General features: G+C 36.1%; 1 protein-coding gene across 1 annotated transcript in view; it reads left to right on the top strand.

Moving 5' to 3' along the window:
• Positions 1 to 20,027, top strand: part of CPNE8 (copine 8) — a 203,509-nt gene that overhangs the window by 130,148 nt on the left and 53,334 nt on the right. The window contains exons 11-13 of the mRNA XM_080812527.1: positions 6,101 to 6,176; positions 9,494 to 9,547; positions 10,805 to 10,866. Of these exons, the coding sequence (XP_080668653.1) occupies positions 6,101 to 6,176; positions 9,494 to 9,547; positions 10,805 to 10,866 (192 nt within the window). The remainder of the gene's footprint in view (positions 1 to 6,100; positions 6,177 to 9,493; positions 9,548 to 10,804; positions 10,867 to 20,027) is intronic.

Here is a 20,027-nt window from a genome sequence, read left to right as displayed (position 1 = left end):
GTCTTGTCTTAGAAAGTGTTGTTTATCCCGAGTCTTTATATAGATATAATAAATAAATGGAAATAAAGTTAATAAATGAAATATTAATATTAAATAATAATAGATAAAATACAAACATATTAAAATGTATAACTATTATGTATTACTAGATTACATTTTATATATATATTTGTACCCAAAATGACAATAGGGCTGACTTATTTTATACATATGTGTTATTTATATCTTTTTAAATTTCTATCTATATTAGAAATGGATCAAGGAGCAGGTGTGGATAAGACTGATAAAATTAGCCCATTTTTCCTGCTGAATTGTTAATATTTGAGAGTGATTATATCTGTTTTCCTCTTGAAGGCCCAGAAATATTATTGTAACCTATGGAGGGAAGAAAAATAATGGAAACCTCTTGAAATTATTTAAAATTTCAACAAAGCTAGAGATATGGATCACTTGTACATTGAATACATTCATATAAATTTATATTATATATAATCATTTCTACTCTATAAAACATAAGCCAGTACTTTACAAAAGAAAAAAAAGTACTTTTGTAAGGATGTGTTTGTAACTTGCATTTACTAGCACAATTAATTAAGAATCATAATAGTTTGGCAAATTTACATACAGACAAGCTTATAATCTTAAGAATACTTACAGGTCATATTTCTAGATTTTTTTTTTTTTTAAGGTAAACTAGATTCTCCCTCAGGATTTGAGTAAGTTACATGGGAAAAGAGACTTGATTCTGTTGAAATTTTGAATTAGAGATACTTCCTTTAAGAATCAGTGGAGGCTAGGGGTGCCCAAGTGGCTCAGTTTGTTAAATGTCTCACTTAGGTTCAAGTCATGATCGCAGGGTTCTGGGATTGAGCTCTGTGTCGGGCTCCCTGCTCAGCGGGGAATCTGCTTCTCCCTCTTCCTCTGCCCCTCCCCCTGCTTGTGCTCACTCTCTTCCTCCCAAATAAATAAGTAAATAATCAGTGGAGGCTGATATTCTCTTGTTTAAACAAAACCAAACAAAACATTCTTAGATACTGAAAAGCCTTGTCAAAGTCAAAGGCTTTGACTACAGTAAAAATAAAGAAAATTAGCAAAATCAGGGATAGCTGATATATTGTTATCTGGACTCATAAAGATGAGTTTTTGTGTTGATCATGGTAATTCTCAAATCCTATAGCATATTTTACTTGTCATGGAGTCAGTGGTTTGGTTTTAGTCACCTCTAGAAAAACACTGCTGCTCTCTTCCTATAAATACAGATTTGAACAGGAATGTTTACGACCTATGAGTTGAATTAGGGTCACCATAACTGCACTTCTGTTAAAAGTGTCTCATTCTGTGACTGCTTAATCTCTAGCTATTTTCAAAAATACTGCTATGCTTGCTAGGACTGGCCCAGATTAGACAAGATAGAGGGACATAGGAAATCACTATGTTGCATGCAAACGGAGGAGACGGCGATATCCGGGACTGTTGTTTCTGTGGGAAAGATCATGCCAGCATTTGAGCCAAAATATTTTCAACATCCTAGAGAAATTGTCTTTAATATACAATTTGTTTATAAATCCCTGTTTGAGAGATCCTTCAACACACACCTGAAACATGGCACATAGGTGTACTACAAGGCAGAGGAGTCGCACTAGAACAGTACAAGCCACAGGTGTGTGTGTAACTCCCAAATATCACAACACAGCATTTATCAATTCATAAGCCTGTTACATCCTCACAAGTTATTTTTATTAAAGCTTTCTTAAAATTATATATATAATTTTATATCTACATATCTCTATATATCTAGAATCCTATTCTTAGTAATTGGAAAAATATAGTGTCTTTTTCAAGGAGTTAAACAACTTTCACAGAAAGAATCAAATGAATGCTCTGAGTTTATTTTCAAAACAACAAGCAGGCATTGCCTCCAATTTTTAAGTGAAGGCATAAGGACCCCGAAGTTGGCTGACTTGCTCCAGATCACACTGATGGAGAAAGGGATGAAACAAGTTCAGTCCATGCATGTCATTTGTATATGTTATGTGCAAAAGTAGTTTACTGGCAGTCAAGAAAGTGAGAATCCCGTTATCCTCAAGGCAGGGTGGTCTTCACGAGGATCACCAGAAATGCCAGCAAAAGGCAATATTAATATTGCCTGCCTCTCTTTTCTCTGCCTTTGTTTGGTGTGATTGTGTGGTTGTACTCCTGTGGGAAAACAACAGTTGTTTGCTTTGCTCTCAGAGTTGTTTTAAGGAGGTGGAGAGGGTAACAGTGGTTCATGGGAATCGCACTCGTGCCGTTCTCTGAGACTGAATATAATCTGAGGCAACTTCATTAATATTACTGGCAAAATCCGATCACAGAATGACTGTGATATTAACTTGAATCTATTTCCAACTTTCAACAGTGCCCATTGTGTACCAGGCAGTGAGGTAGATGCCGAAAACATGGAGATGAGTTTATCACCTTTCTTACCTTCAAGTATGATGAAGGCTGAGAGGGGAACTAAATAAACAACAGGTATAATACAATACAGGATTTGTGATGGTAGAGACATGCTGACTTCTTGAAGAGCAAAGAGGGAATGGCATGAAGCAGGAAAGGCTTCTTGGAGGACATAATAGTTAGGCTATAAAAGTTGGTGATGCTGGGAAAGAAGGGGCCAAAAATGGAAGAGGGAGGTTAGACATATTTGCTAAGTAAGGACTATCCTAGAGATTTCAAATGTAAATGTGAATATGCATAATATCTATTTTTTCACTATTAATAGAGCATAGAAATAATATACAGATTTTATTTAACAATTTAATAAATTTCCTCAAACAAAGCTTTTAGAGCCAGACTACTAGCTATATAATAGTAATCAATTTGCTTTAAATGTCCTTTAATTTTTTTTTCCTCAGTAGCATATATCTATTATAAAAAGTGTAGAGAACAAATTGGAGATGTAAACAGACACGAATTGGATAAACAGCCCTGGAGTAGACTTTATTTTATAAATGCAGTCAGAGAGACATTACATAGAATCATTATTTTAGTTGGAATTAAATTAACAGGAAATAGCAAAGCAGTATTATTGAATCACAAGGAAATTATTGGTTGTGATTTATAATGAAAGTCTTCCCATCATATCTCTCTGTATAGTGATAATTGTTTTAATATTATAGTACTGAAAATCAGGAACAGTTAAAAATATTAAGGTAAATTAAATTTGCCTTTTAATCTCCATAAAATCTAGGAATAGTTGATGATGGGGGAAAAAGATAATTATGAGTCCATGAAAATTACATTTAATTCTTTCTTTAAAGTATTTAAGCAATTTTTGAAGTAGGACAGGTTACAAAGGAAACTATAAAAATTCTCCCGTATTCCAAGAGATTGATGACAAAATTCACCTGGGAGTCAATCCACTTATCCACTCAAATTCTTCAGATTTATTCTGGAGACAAAGCACCTTGTATCTAGGGTTGACAAGTTTACTGCCGCCTCCTCTTAACTGCCTTATGTTGATGACCTTTTGACACATCCTCACTTCATGATTATCTGTTTCTCTGGCTCTGAATATACAATGATATATCTTCTTTATCTCACAGAATTGTTGTAGAGGCTGAGATGCAATTTGTGACTCAGTATATTTTCTCCTCTACAACACGGGATAGCATTGCATTTATATGATGTGCAAATTCAGTGTCTTATTCAAAATAATAATCTTAGACAAGACTCAGAAGGGGAGGCGCAAGTATTTTATTCATTCTTTTATTTATATCCTGTCTCATTCTGGAAAGGATCCAAGATAATTTATAGAAACCCATGTAATGAGACATGGTGAACTATAAACTAGGTGAGGAAATTGAAGGAAAGGGGAAATAAGGGTAAGAAGCCTGAAAAGTCTGCAGAGGACAGCATGTCATGAAGACATATCCTGCAAGAAATGGGCCACAGATTTGGCCTTAAGCCCTCTCTAACAACTAACTCAGAGGGGGAAAAGAAGTCTCCGTTTCATGATAAATAGGATCCTCTCAGAATTGTACCTCATTGGTCTTCACTCAATTCTGTGGAGAGTAACAAATCTACCAAAACAAAACAGAACCAAATATTAGAGGATTGCTTCTTAGAGAGTTCCAGAATGACTTCAACAGGGACACATCTGTGTGGGGTATGATAAACTTGACCATTGCCATTGCATCCAGATTTGCCACTCTGCTGGACTTTCGTTATCTGGATGGGTATTACATGTTCTTGCAACTTGACTGAGTAATTCTATCTACTTGAGATCAGTAATATTGCTTCTCTCTACTAAGTTTTTGATGAGTGTTGAGTGGTGGGAATTTAATGTTAATAGTAATAGCTCAACATTGAATTGAAACAATCGACCAGATGAGGATTAGCATAGTCAGAAAACTACCAGAAGGGCTTAGGTGATTCAAAGGTTTTGTGTAAGTCCTCTATATGAAGTTGTCACCGCTGGTGTGGTGAGCTCTGTTACATAAGTCTTGCCCACACTTACCATTACCAAAGCATTGTGCTTGAAGTGCTCTAATAGAAATGTTTTGTTTCCATGACTGTTACTTAAGATATTTGAAACACACACAGCAGTGGAGGAGGGTAGATCCTAAACATAATCTCCAAAACTCAGTTTTTAAGATCGCAGTGAAAGATACCAAGATTATGAGCTTGGGATTCTGAAGGTCAAAGAAAATTATTTCACTTAATTAGAAATGTATAGTGCTAAAGTACTATTTTGTACTTTTCCCCATGTAACTTCAATGATTGAGTCCTGGGGGATTGGGTTCATACAAATATATTTACCATTGGTTTTAGTCCCCTTTCTTTTCACATTTTTATGTGTGTAGATCTGCTTCTGGAAGTTAGAGGTCAAGGTGATACTGGTGTAAAGAGGGATGTATCATTTAGAATATTATGATGTATGTACAAGATCTTTGAGATAATGGAGAACTGGGAGGCTGGAAATCTAAGTGAGCTGTGTTTTAAATAATGTAATAAAAACCTTTCTTATTGCAAAATCTCTACTGAAATTAATGGCAGCTTATTTTTTCCTTCCAAATCCCATCTTTAGAAATTACTATTTTGGTTGGCTAGATATCAGTTATTTTGTTGCTTGTTTCTGGTCATCAGGTCTTTACAACTAAGCATTAAACATATACATATATATTTTCTAACTATAAAATTATAAATTAAAAAATTACAAAATACGTATACATTTCTACATATTTTTATTTATTTATAATATACATTTATGTGTGTGTGTGTGTTTAATGGTAATAAACACCTTGTGTTTGCAAAGTATATGGGCCAAACTTAAATTCTATGCTATAAACAGTAGTGACATTCCCTTATGGTGTGTTTACCACTTTAGTTCCTACAGTCTTTATCTGCTTAATCTTCTTCCTCTGTAAACTTCCTTCGGTAAGCTTCAGTAATCACATTGACAAGGTTTTTATAGTGAGCACTAATGCATGCTTACTCAGTCCTTATCTCTCCCCATCTAAACTGAGAAGGCACCTGTAGAAGGTCTGCTTTCTGAGAAGACAATGATGATTGCCTTAATGTGAAGAAATTCAGAAAAACCATGTTGGTATTAACAATGTACTTTGAAGCTGTTATTATCAAAAATAAAGCTTGGTGACTATTAATCCCGTGTTAAAAAATAATGTCCTGTTATATCTTGGTCATTACAAAGTTTGAAGAATTTTATATACTGTATTTGTAATTATTGATATAAGTAATAAGTTTTTGAGTGTCTTAAACTTTCATCCTAATAAATTGTTAATCATTTTGGTAGCATAGATGATACAGTGTTTTTAGATATGGGTAATTAAAACTGAAATACTGGTTTGAAATATTAATATTGGTGGGATAAATTAAAAATTATTGGAATGCTAACAAAATGTAATTTTTGAGTGTATATAATTTGGGGTTAAAGAACAATGAAGTTATGTATGAGTCTCTTAAAATATGTTATTAAGTTATGCTCATAGTAATATTAAGCATTTTTTTGGTGATTAAACCATGCATTTGTAGAAAACTTAAAAGTATGTTTGACAAATGTATGAAAGCTAATACTGTATATTTTCCCCCTTAAATTTAGTCATGATTTCATTGGAGAATTTACCACAAGCTATAGGGAACTTTCTAGAGGACAATCGCAATTCAACGTATATGAGGTAAGAGGAATTATATTTTATTATTTTCCTCTGGAATAAGTAAATTTATGCTTTTAAAGTGTAGATTTTGTACAGGGTAATTGTCAAAATATAACCAACTACCAATATATGTAAGAATCTTTAAATTTATTGAACAGACTTGTTTCTGAGACTGAATGGTATTATTTCTCTTCAAGTTTCATGGTCTTTTAACTCTATTTTGAGAAATCTAAAAATTCTTGCCTATGAAACTGTTATTTTTATTTTTTATTCTTATTTTTTTTAAAGATTTTATTTATTTATTTGACAGAGAGATCACAAGTAGGCAGAGAGGCAGGCAGAGAGAGAGAGGGGGAAGCAGGCTCCCTGCTGAGCAGAGAGCCCGATGCGGGGCTCAATCCCTGGACCCTGGGATCATGACCTGAGTGGAAGGCAGAGGCTTTAACCCACTGAGCCACCAGGCGCCCCAAAACTTTGTTTGTTTTTTTTTTTTCCACAAACCTCACAGTTTTTGTTTTTGTTTTTGTTTTTTTTCCTTTCTACCAACCTCCTCCCCAACACCTTTTTAGTAAAAAGAGAAAAACAATGCATTTTCATTATGTCAGCTTGGTGTTTTAAAATGAACTGTGGTCTGCTTCGTATGTTTGAGCACCTTCACTGTAGTTTACTTGAAGACTGAATGTAATGACAAAATATAATTCAGTCATTAAAGAAATCCAGGTTATTAAAGCAAGCACAGTAGCTCTTTCTGCCTTATACCTACCTTGCCAGTTAACTACCAGATATGTATTGAGCACATGGTATGTTCTGGCGCTGTTAATACTTGGGCTAAGTTACCGCACATTCTCTTTAATATTTTTTATTTAACAAACATCAAAGGCAAAGAAGAGTATCTCAGTATCGGTTAATAATGGTAACTTTCTCTTTTAAGTTAGGAGTGGAACACTTTCCATCTTGTAACATCTTCTTACTAAGCTGAAGCAGTAACATTCCATTCATTCCCTCATTCATTCATTCATTCACTGGAAATAAACTATTTGTTACATGGATTTTACATTCCGTGTTCTCTGTTAAGGCCCTGGGGATACATACATGGTTAAAAATTTCAGTGCCTAGGGGCGCCTTGGTGTCTCAGTCGGTTAAGCATCTGACTCTTGATTTCAGCTCAGGCGTGATCTAAGGGCTGTGAGATTGAGCCCCACATTGGGCTCTGCACTAGTCGTGGAGCCTGCTTAAGATTCTCTCTCTCCCTCCAAAAAAAAAAACAACAAACAAACTCCTCCGTGTCTAACGGGAGACAGACCCATGAAATATGTTTAGTGTGTCATGATAATGGCCACATATAATATTTTACTTGGTAGAGTATGAGATATTGCAGATTAAACTTCCCAGGCCACAACAGAGATGGAGTAATGGATCAGTTTTTCTATCCGGGTCTCCCAAGGAATGACTATTAAGGCTCTAAACAGGCAATGAAAGTAATATAAGACAGCTTATCCTTGTATGGATGCCTGCTTTCTCTGCCCACCTTTGGGCTTCTAGATCTCTAGCATTATACCTGAGCTTTTAAAAACCCCCTGCAGCTTTACAGACTGGTTTTGGCAGACAAAGACCTTCTCCTGTCAGTTCCTGAATTGATGAGATGACCTCCAGAGCTGCAGTTATGCTGGACTAGAGCTGCTTTTGAGGCTAGTAGGTCTGTAGTAGCATCCGTGGTTGGGGGTGCTTGTTACCAGCAGCTGGAGCGGGCATGGACTCTGTCCGGCCCCTATGCATGAGACTGGCTCCAGCACTTTATTCAGGAGGGTGACTCTGAACCAGGGATGCTTTTCAGGGTGCACAGCTAGGTCCTCAGCCAGATGGCCTCTTATTAAGTGCGAAGGCGTGTGTGGCTCCTGCCAAGTCTCTTGGAGGACTCCCGTCTGATCCCTGCATGGGTCTCTAAGTAGGCAGGACTGGCTCTGGACCATACCTAAAAGGGTCAGCCCCTAAGTCCCATGGCTGTATCCGGTACCATACTTAAGACTTTGGTCTATACTGGCTCTGGAGGCACAGACGAGCATGTCCCCCACTAGGTCCCTGGGTGGGCTAGATTGCTTTGTGATCATGGTCCGAGGGGCTGGGACCAAATAAATATAAGGATATTTCATGGTCTCCTAAGGTGCAGACATGAATATCTCTTGGTGGGTCTTTGTGCCAGCAGGATTGCTCACAAACTATGGCTGGAAGGAGCTGGAAATCAGTAAGTATTAGGCCCTTTTAGGGTCTAGATGATTGCAGACAGGATTGTTTCCTCCTGGGACCTTGGACCCATAGGACTGTTGGTGGACTGCAGCTGTGAGGGGGCTAGAGCAGAATATAGGGCCCTTGTGGGATCTCTAAGCTTGCACAAGCTCCCAGGCATGGAGACAGGAGTGTCTCCTCCCGGCTCCATGTACCTGCAGTCCTTCGGATTCATTGAAATAGTATGTGGTTGCTCTCTGCTCCAGCCACCTTGGGCCAGTTACTTTTTCCTCTTTCTAGACCGTTATGTCTGTCCCTTTTTATTGTAGCCTTTGCTTAAATTAATAAAGTTTTGTTCAAATATACTTACCATAAATTCTTTTAACTTTTCTGGCCTGTCTAAATGCTTCCATGTGTGTTTTGGATTGGGAAGTGCTAAAGGATTTTCTCCTTTATTTATTTTTATTTATCCTGTTAGATTGACAAGTCTTACTCATCTTTACATTCCCTATATTCTTCAGTGTCTTGTACAATATAGGAGTGCAGTAATATTTCCTAATGGAATAAATGGTCAAAAATTAAATCTTGGTCCACAAACCAGACTTTCACTAATTACTATCTAGCCTCAGTAAGGTGGAAATTACTACCCCCGACAGCAATAGAGTAACAGAGTCCTTATGTATGTACATATTTGGGTGATTTGCTATGTTAGTGTTTTTACCCTAATAACAAAAAAGTTATGTATCTTGGCTATACTTTTCTTTACCTGTTTATAGTTTACTACAAAGCAGTCATTATTATTTAGGACCTAGGATGTTAAATTCTCTCTCACATCAAGAAGATACAGATGGATAATCAATGCATAAAGTGATTGAGAAGAATATTACTGAAAAAATGTATTTTTAAAAAAGATGGTCACACACATACACAAAGAAGATGGTCACCAGTAAATTTTGTAGAGAAGTTTTGGCTGAAGGACCGTCCAGGAGTCATACTAAAGGCATTTATAAATGAGCAAAGGCATGAGGAATTAAGGCAGCAGTTTGAACTACACATTTTATAAAAATTTTTGTGTAAAACCTAACACAGTGTATTTGTTTTATCTGCTTTTCAAGGTGGTGAATCCCAAAAAAAAAGGAAAAAAGAAAAAATATACTAATTCAGGAACGGTAAGTCAAATTTTATGTTATTCACTAAGGAGTCAAATAAACGAATGAAAAATGTATAACATTTACACAGGTTCAAACCAAAGACGAGGCTCTTTAAATTAAGATTTGAATGTGAAGGGGTATAATAGAAAACTAAACTTGCTGTGGGATGGTTGAAATGGAAAATACCCTATAAAAAGTAGTTACCCAGCTTTCTGCAAGTTGTCCGTGGGACCATGTGGTCTCTGAGGGAAGCTGAAGTTTTCTCGTGAAATCCTTATTCAGTGGAATCACACTACAGAGAATCAACTAGCCATTAAAAAGTTTAAGTGTCAGTAAGAAATACTATGCTCTTTACAGACCATACTTACCTATTAAAACTCATGGCATGGGAAAGTACTTATTCATGGTGTGTTCAAATTTACAGCCTTGTAGGATGCTGGGTTAAATCAGTACACAAAGGTACAAAGATGAATGTATCTTGAAACTGTGAAAAATCTTAAAATCATCCTAGTCCTTTTTTTTTTTTCTGAGGATTCAAGTGTACCTTTTTTTAATTGGTGTGTAACTAAAACACAATGTTACAGTTTCAAGAGTACAACATACTGATTTAACAATTCTGTACATTACTCCGCATTCATCACAGTAAGTGCAGTCACCAAATGTCACCATACAATGTTATTACGGTATTATTGACTGTACTACCTATGCTGTACTTTTCATCTCCATGACAATTCTTCTATAATATACTGAAGATTTTATTGTGAGATTAAATTTTCTTAGGAGAAGCAAAATCTAAGATCTCCCCAATTTCCTTTTAAAGATTTCTATACTGCAAGACACTTAAAATATTAGATAGCCCCATTAGAGGGCCATGAAAAAGAACACACATTTCCCCTTATAAGGCTTAACTCACCGATTCTGGTTTTTTAGTTTTAACCATTTTTCAGCTCCTTTCATCTTTCCTTTTATCTAAAATGAGAAGTCACACAGTGTCCTTGTGGACAATTTTCATGCTATTCCTCAAAGGAAGTTAACTGGTCATAGAAAGGAGTTAGTTAATTTTGGGGGGGCCCCTTTCATTCTGATCATTTTAAATGTAAGAACAATCAGTCCTGGCAGATTTAATAAAGAATAATACTGTTGTTGATTTTCAGAATGTGATGTTCCTCTCTAATATGAAATATGAGTTCCTCTCTAATACTTAGAATAAAGTCCATTTGGCGTTGCAATTAGTACTAGTAGGTAATTCTGCCTTGTTTTTCTTTTGTTTTTCAGGTAACCTTACTCTCTTTTTTGGTAGAAACAGAAGTTTCCTTCCTTGATTATATTAAAGGAGGGTAAGTCATTCTCTGAAATTGTTTCCTTGCTTAAATGTTTCTTTCAATGTGTCTAGCGAGTGCTACCACTAGGTAATAGGCAGCTGAGATGATCAACTTTATTATGGCTTGATGACAGACCTTTTGCACTTTTGTTACAGACTTAAGGAGATAAACTTAAACACAGGGAGCTATTACTTTTGAGGAAAATTGCAACTTTTCTTTGACCGAGAAAAAAGACATTATTGTGGTAATAATAGTTGCAGATAAAGCTATTCTCTGCACTTTTGGAGAATATTTTCAGTTGCCTAACATATGGGACTTTTTATACGCACTTTTCATTATTTTTGAAATAGAAGAAAAGCTTGAGGGCTTGTTGTAAATGTATATTTGAGCTCCAGAATATTAAAGAACATATCTTGTCATAAAATCATCATGTAGAAATAGATGGTGAATAGTCATTTTGTTGCTCCCAATGCTTCTAGGGAGGAATATATTTCAGGAGAAAATGGGTTGTTGTAAATGTTCTGGAAATTTTCCAGAGTCCAGACAGAGCTTGTCTTGGTAATATATTATGGATTCCTATACCCAAGTAAATAGAGAGGTTTTTGTTTTGTTTTGTTTTCTTTCAGTTTTATTCCTATTTTTAACCTAGTTGTCCCTATTTTTTTCATCACCAAACATCCCCAGAGATTGAAAACAGTCATTCACTACTATACCATCTAAAATGTCCGCATATTCTACTTTATGTGTTATTACCTCTATTTACAATATCCAAAAAGGGTAAGAGGTAAATTTGAATGTGGTTAGTAACTTCATGACAAGTAATAGCAGCCAGAGACAGCACTCATGTAAACCTCTTCCTAATTATGATTTAGCAGTTTTTTCCCCCAGTATTAGTTCACTGGTAGAATGTCATGAGGCAGAAGAAAGGGATGAAAGAATGGGGAGGCTAAAGGAACAAAGAAAATTTACCAAAAACCAGAGAGCTTGACCTGTTTGCTCTTAGTTAAGGAAACAAAAAAACAAACCCCAAAATGATACTTGCTTAAATGGAGAATCAATGCTACATATGGGCAGTCTTGAAACCCGCCACCTAGCTATCCAGACACAGAAGCTCGGGTGATTGTTTCAGTAAAGGTAAAGGGAAACGTATTAAAGGGGAAAAAATGTCTGCTGTTCAGGAAAAACTTCAGCAGTGAGCCTCCGAGTGAGGAAAAAGGAGACAAATCTTTATTTAGGGTTACAAACCAGGCAGGACAACCCAACTCAATCCATGTGCTTGTCCAAAAAGGGTGAGAGGAAGTGGTGTTTTTTTTTTTTTTTAAACCACAGCAGAGGAGAAATTTCAGTTGGTACATTGTGCTCAGTGATTAGTTGACTTCTTTTGCTCAGGATTGTTGGTCCCGGGGCGGGGCGGGGTGGGGTTATTTTCTAGATGTCTAAATCTCAAGATGATTTTCACGATTCCAGGAAGTGGCTGTTCTTCTCTGAACTCCACACAACTGTGGCAGTTGAAAGATGGGAGTCAGAATTGTCATGTTCCTTCCCTCCTTTTCCTCTTCATTTCCTCTTTTTGATCATTGGTGTGTGAGTCATCACGATAATCAGTTACGGTGAGCAAACTCATTACAGTAGAGTCCCTTGTTACCCAAGTGGTTAGCTGCTGCTTGGGGTCCATCCTGCTCTTTATAGGGGGTATAACAACATAGGGTTGGAGCAGTAGACCCAGAAGCTTGGGAGCTGAAGAGGAGGAAAAGGCACTTCTGGAAACAAGCAAAAAAGTATTTGTAGTCCCGATTGAAGGATGTTTCCTATTTTTTCAGGTGACCCACTAAAGACATTGGATGGATGGTAGATAATTTTAGTATCATTCCAAATTTCACTAAAGATGGGATTGTTGATATTGTGAAGCCAAGAGGCCTGTATGATTTTTTTTTTTGAACTTCTAATAACACTTTGGAGAAAGTATTTATCCAGGTGCAACAAGAGATATTAGCAAGAGCACAGACACCCCCCTAGTTCTACCAGCCAGTAGTCAAATGCAGTTTGATTGTCTAGGACCACTGAAGCAGGGGAGTCCAAGGATAATTGTAAGTTTTATAGGGCTGAAGCAGTATAGTGGGATAATTCCTCTAAAATGTTTGTTAGATTACACAGGGTCACTTTATGATAAGCGAATCTTCCCCAAGGGGCCAACATACCTATGGCCAGACCAGTTCTAATAATTATTATACCTACAGCCCTTTGGGTTCTATGAGAGGCAGTGGAGTTTGTGATAGAGCAGGCAGATTGGATTATATGAATCCCAGGGTACATTGTCCAGTGACCCAAGCACTGTTTTAACACTTTTGAAGGCTAAGGTTTTGTTAGTTATTCTTCCATAAGGATTGCCCGTGTAGGAAAGGTAATTAAGTGGGCTGCTACTGATAAATATATATCCTTCAGAAGCACACCAAGATTCAGTTGCTCTTGTCTTATTGTTCAGAGTGGTGCTGTTGATGAGGGGAAAGGAAGAGTTGGTACAGAAGGGAGATAGGGGTCCTGCAATATAAGGTTTATTGAGATTACAGTAAGGATAGAATTGGGGGGGGGGCACCTGGGTGGCTCAGCTGCTTAAGCACCTGACTCTTGGTTTTAGGTCTGATCATGATCTTGTCGTCCTGAGATAGAGCCCTGTATTGGGCTCTGTGTGGGTGTGGAGCCTGCTTAGGATTCTCTCTCTCCCTCTCCCTCTGCCCCTTCCCCCCATTCACTCTCTCTCTCTCTTTCTCTAAAATAAACAAGTCTTTCAAAAAAAAAAAAAGGATAGAATTTGGGATTAGTTTGATCATAGAAAAACCTCTTAAAAATACTCCTTTGATGAGACTTTCTATATATCATTCCCCAGAAAATCACTGGACCCAAGTATTGATAGTAAGTTTCATCATTTGTCTTCTGTTCTTGATGACCTGGCAAAGGACAGTAGCATTAGGGTATGTGGATGAAATAGAATTGCAGCTTGATAGATGATAGTGATCAGCTAATGCAAAAGTGAGATTTACATCTTATCCAAGAAGAGAAATTGTGGACAGGAGTAACTTCAAAACAAGGAAAGGAGATTAAAGCAAATGGGGTTACATCACCTTTGAAGGAGTGGGGAGGAGCAATGATACATGACTAGAGGCATTGTGCATGATGTAAATGATCTTAATATCCTGAACTGAGGGAAGTTAAGAGGGAATATTTTGTATTTTGTTGGAATATATGTGGGTTATTACATACCCAGCGGTATTTTGGGGGAATCCCCTCAGCTATGGTTTGGGACAGCTTAACAGTGGAGTTGGTATTCCCATCAGAGGGGGTTGCATCCTTATAACTGACTCACTATTTACCCCTCAATTAGACCTTCATAAATCTCCCCTCCCAAATCCACACTGTACTGGGTTTATTGATGATGTTGCATTAGAAATAATCAAAGAAAATACAGTGCAAGATACTCTGTAGTATTCACTGAAAGAAAGTTGAGGGGTAAGGGAAGTAAGGTAGCAGATTGAGAGGAGGACAAGAGAGTGAAATGACTTCTAGCAAGGAAATGACTGGCAGATAGAGACGTTCTGTGTGTTGGGGAATCTAAGAGTTTTAACTGTATGTGGGACTAATACCTACGGGGAGAGTCTGGTACTATGTTTTTGGTGGCAGTAAGGGGTAGAGAGGCAGCTGGTGGGGCATAGAGGCAGAAAGGCCAACCTTTCGCCACAGGGTCCAGTTGAAGACTGTAATATCCTGTGGGGCATTGTTGGCCTCCGTACCTTTGGGTCAGGATTCCCAAGATGTACTAGAAAGTTCATGCACAAAGGAGAAGAAGGGCATTTGGTAATTAGGGTGTCCTAGAGTTGGGGAAGAGATAAGCTGGTTTTTTAAAGGTATGAAGGCTTCTTAGGTCTCTTGAAGCCATGAGATAGGTCTGGAATGGTTGCAGCTGGGGGGACACGAGCTTTGAGGGAATATTTGGGAATCCAAGGGTGTCAGTATCCAGTGAAGCCCAGGAAACCCATTATTGTCTGTCAGTCTAGGCTTGAGGGAGCTGTGTAATGGTAGTAATTCTGTCTGGTTCTATTTTTAGTGCATCTGTTGTTAAAAGATGGCCTAGGAATTTGAAAGAGGCAGAACAGAATTGTAATTTATCTTTAGATACTTTGTGTCCTGTGTTGGCTAATTGTTGGAGAAGGTATTCAGTGTCAACGTGAGAGGCCTTTAGGGTAGGGGAACATAAAAATTGTTTATGTTTTGTAATAGTGTAGAAATTTCAGTTGATATAGATTGCTTGGGGATTAGCTGACCTCTTTTGCTTAATATTGAGTACAGGCAGATAAATTCCCAGGTATCTAAACCTCAAGACATATCATGAGTCCAGGAATTAGCTGCTCTTCCAGGAACTCCACAAAATGGTGGCAGTTGCAAGATGGAGTTACAGTCATCAACCTCTTCCTGACCCCTTTTCTTCTTCATTGCCAACTCACCTTACTAGTCCAATGTCTGTGCATATTTTTATCTTTAGAAGACGGGAAAGTCGAAAGTTGAGTTTGTCATAAAAAAATCGATTCCTACATAAATAAACATCTTAGTAACTATAGATAATAGTTGATAAAGAAGGATGGTAAAAAGTGGACATTCCTTAACATTCTCTTTATAAGATTAAAAAAAGTGCCTGATATGTCTTGCTATAATTTGTGCATTGAAATAATTATTTGAAGTTTTAAAATGTTCAAGTTTTCTTTTGGTTTTGGTTTTGTTTTACTTTATGAGCATATAAAGTATGTGTGTATGAAAGAAGTACCCTGTATGTTTTGTAAGCACCGCAAATCTAGTAATTTTTTTTTTTTCAAACATAAAGAGAGAGCAAGAGAGGGGAGGGGCAGAGAGAGAGAAAGAGAGAGAGAGAGAGAGAATCTTAAGCAGGCTCCACACCTAGTGTGGAGCCTGATGGGGGGCTTGATCTCACAACCTGGAGATCATGACATAAGCCAAAATCAAGAGTCAAATGCTTAACAAGTGCCCTGCAAATCTTGTAATATTTTGATAGGAGTCTATTATAAAGGACATTTCTGAATCTGTTACCAATAAATCACTTTTATTGGTTGTACACATTGCTTTTTGAGGATTTTTAGGGCTAATTAGATCAAATGGGTTTTCATCATGCTTCCGTATTTTTCTGCTGTGTACAACCTTCAGGACTTTTTTTTTAATCTTACATACTTGCTACTTTTAGTACTCCCTAAACTGGAAGAAATACGAGTGCCTTCTTCTGTCAGAAGTTTGTATATAAATGGAGCCCCAACCTATGAGGTATACTTTGTCTGATCTTGTCTTCCCAAGATTTTAATAAGAACCCATTTTTTATATATACTATATAATTAATCTAACTGGACTTAATATTAATTTCTATATGAACCTGTATCTAAACAGAACATAAAAATATTATTCAACCATAATATATTATCTTTATACAAAGATATATGAAATAAACATATTTTTTAAATATAATGCAATTACACATTCACCTATTATCATTATTTGTACTATGTATGATATAGTTACTAATATACTATTTCTTTTGATAATGAAATGCAAATTGACAGACAAAATAATTATTGTATTCTGCATGTGTATTTATGCGTCTTTGCTCTTAAGAACTTGTTAAGCATTTGAGCGAAAGAATTTAAGTTCTGATTTTTATTAACGATAGTGTGAGGTGGCTTTATGACACTCCTCATGCTGTATAATGGCAGGCCAAAAAGTTCATGTACCTAAATTTCAGTCCTCTGTAGTTCTACAGTGTATCTGAAAAATGATGTCATTCAGCCAGATTTTCCAACTCTTTAATGGCCTTAATGATACTTATTTTTCAGCATTCTGAAATTATTTATATTCTTACAAAAGACTACCCTATCAACTTACTACACAATGTAATTTGTTACCTCTTCTGTTAACCTCTTCTGACCACTTATGTGTCAGGCCCTGAGCTACATGACTCATGGGAATTAACTTTACCCATCTCTCCATTGGCCTCTTTCCCTTTGTGCTCACACATTTTCTCCTCCTCCTTTCTGTCAAGAGTAATATTTTCATTGATAATTTTCTCTTTTTCCAAAAATAATGAAAAAGAAGCTCATTTGGTTAATTCTAGTCTTTATGTATATAATATTTACCATTTAGCTGCTGACAGTCAAAAATACAGTTTAAAAAATATGTATATAGTAATTTAGATAGCCTAACAGAAAGTGGTACCTTGGCATGCAGAGTATCTAATAATTTTATTATTAGGTATTTATGAAGATTTAAAGTTTAATTAACTGTGAGTTATGGAGATTGATTAAGATATTTACTTCATAAGATACTTGATGGGTTCTGGTTAAAGAAGTGAAGAGTAGAGTTTCATGTTCCTATCTTTCTTAAAAATCTCCATTGGTATAAAAATAACATTATAGCAATTTGAAAAGAGAACATCAATATGAAAACAAGGTGGAAGTGTAGCTACAAACATCTAATCTAAATATTTCAGTACAGTATTTTTATTTTTCTTGGTAGATTTTCTGTCCATTTTTTTTTTCACCTGTTTAGACATTGTAACATTTTGGGCTCTCTGCCCTTACTACTAAGAAATCTCAACCTGGTGTTGGGTATTAAGGAGACACATATTGCATGGAGCAGGTGTTATACACAAACAATGAATCATGGAACTCTACATCAAAAGCTAATGGTGTAATCTACAGTGACTAACATTTTTTTTTAAGATTTTATTTATTTATTTGACAGAGATCACAAGTAGGCAGAGAGGCAGGCAGAGAGAGGAGGAAGCAGGCTTCCTGCAGAGCAGAGAGCCCGATGTGGGGCTCAATCCCAGGACCCCGAGATCATGACCTGAGCCGAAGGCAGAGGCTTTAACCCACTGAGCCACCCAGGCGCCCCTACAGTGACTAACATAACACACACACACACACACAAAAGAAATCTCAACCTCCAGGTAGATAAATGCACTACGGTGGTGGAAAATCATATAAAAAGCAGATACATAATAATACAAAATTTCTGAATAATAGCAAAATAGAATATAATGATCTGCTCTCATTTCAAATTAGAATTAATTGCAATAATTGACAATAATTATGTATAGTTTCCATAAATAGCTACTGACTCTTGTGAAAAACAGCAATCAGAATTCCTGGTCTCTTAAAACTTAAAAAATTCTGAAAACTCTTAATATACCTTGATTATATTTCATATTCTTCATTGTTATTTTTTTTTCAAAAATAATAAAATACTTTTATTTTATCTTATTTTATTAGTGTTTTATATTCACATTTGGGGGAAAGAAGTGTTATGTCTCCCATTTTTAAACATAAAAATCTTTGCATTTCATATTAGAAACATAAAATGTGAAATTATACATTATAAATAAAATGTGAAAAAGAAGAGTTAGGCAAAGAGAACATAATTTATGCTAGGTCCTCTGTAATCGTATCTTCTAGAGATAATCATAGTTACATGTTTGTTTATTCTGAAGCCCACAACGATTTTTTGTAACATTGGGATCACACTGTATACAATGTTGTATAATGTATAGTTTACTAATTTAATAAATGGTATAAGGCATTGTCAGTTTTTAACCTGTGAGACCTCTATTTATTAGCTGTTGTGATATCTTTTGTAAAAGCTCATGTCTTTGGAAACCTAGGTTTCAGAAACGTTTTTTTCTTTTTTTCTTTTTGCTTTTCTTCTGCTGCTTCTTCCCCTAGTTCCACCTTAAAGAATTGAGTATTTTTAACTGAGGACAGAAGACAGAAAGGTAGCTGGCAGCTACATCTTTTAAGTGTAGTCCACACTTCAGCTAAACTTCCCCAATATTCACATCTTGGTTTTTGATAGAACTCCTCTTCAGCCCACATCTAATGAGACTCTTCTTAATTTAGCCGTCGGTTCTTGCCTTTTGTCCTGTGATTACGTTGGAGAGGAACAATGAAATAAGCTGACCCTTCGGGCTGCAATCAACCAAGCAACCCAACGTGGTATTTTGGAGGTCCTATTAGTACAGTTGAAGATTTGTGGGATTATCAAGGTTAGCTTTTTTTGAAGAGATGCTCTACCATACTTCCAAATACGTATGGTATTTCAGAAGTGATTGGAGCAAAGTGTTCAATTCCATTTTTGTTATTATAATATATTGTAGTAACTACTCACTTTTAACCTAAAATACTAAGATACCAGTATTTGTTGCCCATGTTTGTGGATTGTTTCATTGCTGACTTGGATTAGCATCATTATTGTTAATTTGGCTTCAATTCTGGGACCTATTCACCGTATCCTTTCTAATCTAGGAGAAACTATTTGTTAACTTACAGTCATGTTGAACCTGAGCTGACTTCAGTGGAGGTCTTCAAAAAGGGTAAAAAAATCAACCTGTAAAATATGAGAAGCAGTTGGTATTCTGGACTAGCTCTGGGCTTTCCAAAAGAAAGTTAGCTGAGATTTTCCTGCATTCATTTTGTAAAACATTTCCCTTGCACTCGAATGTGTGGGAGCATGAGAAAAGAGAAAGGGGGCAAACAGGTGACTGATGTGGAATATGTAGGACCAGCAGCTTGTGATTAAACTCTTAGAAAGAAATTCTTGAATTGCCTTCAGATTTTCATCTCTCTTCTTGTTTCAGCTCACAAAAAAATAATTCAGTAGAAAATTATAAAAATGTTGTTATTTGTTTTCCCCATGAAGCCAAGTAGAAATTATGCAGAGTTAAGAATGAACACATTTAAATACTAAATAAAATTGTTTTCATAGTCCTTTAATATCTTCCCATTCGAAGGAACATTATAGACTAATTTCTAGTATTGGATATTCTGGGCTTCCATTACTTTAGTTGTTATTGATGTAGATATTTACATGAAAATATAACCTTGATTGTTTGTGACACCGTATTGTTAGCTTGTTACTTTTCATTCACCATTTCAGTTGCTAAAACACTCTTGTTTGGCTGCAATCATCAGGTTTATGGATTCAGGTATACAGTGAGCAGATGAGACAGATGCATTCTAAATCAGCCAAGTTCCAATTTTTATGCAAATATTCTCTGAAATAAAAATCTGATTTTTAGAGCTTTTTCTTTTTCTTGTTTCTTTTTTTTTTTAGTTAAGCAGTACCATGCT

Source organism: Martes martes (assembly GCF_963455335.1).
Source record: "Martes martes genome assembly, chromosome: 8".
NCBI classification, from domain to species: domain Eukaryota; kingdom Metazoa; phylum Chordata; class Mammalia; order Carnivora; family Mustelidae; genus Martes; species Martes martes.
The sequence above is the reverse complement of the archived record's forward strand: the minus strand, read 5'-3'. Positions and strand labels throughout refer to the sequence as shown.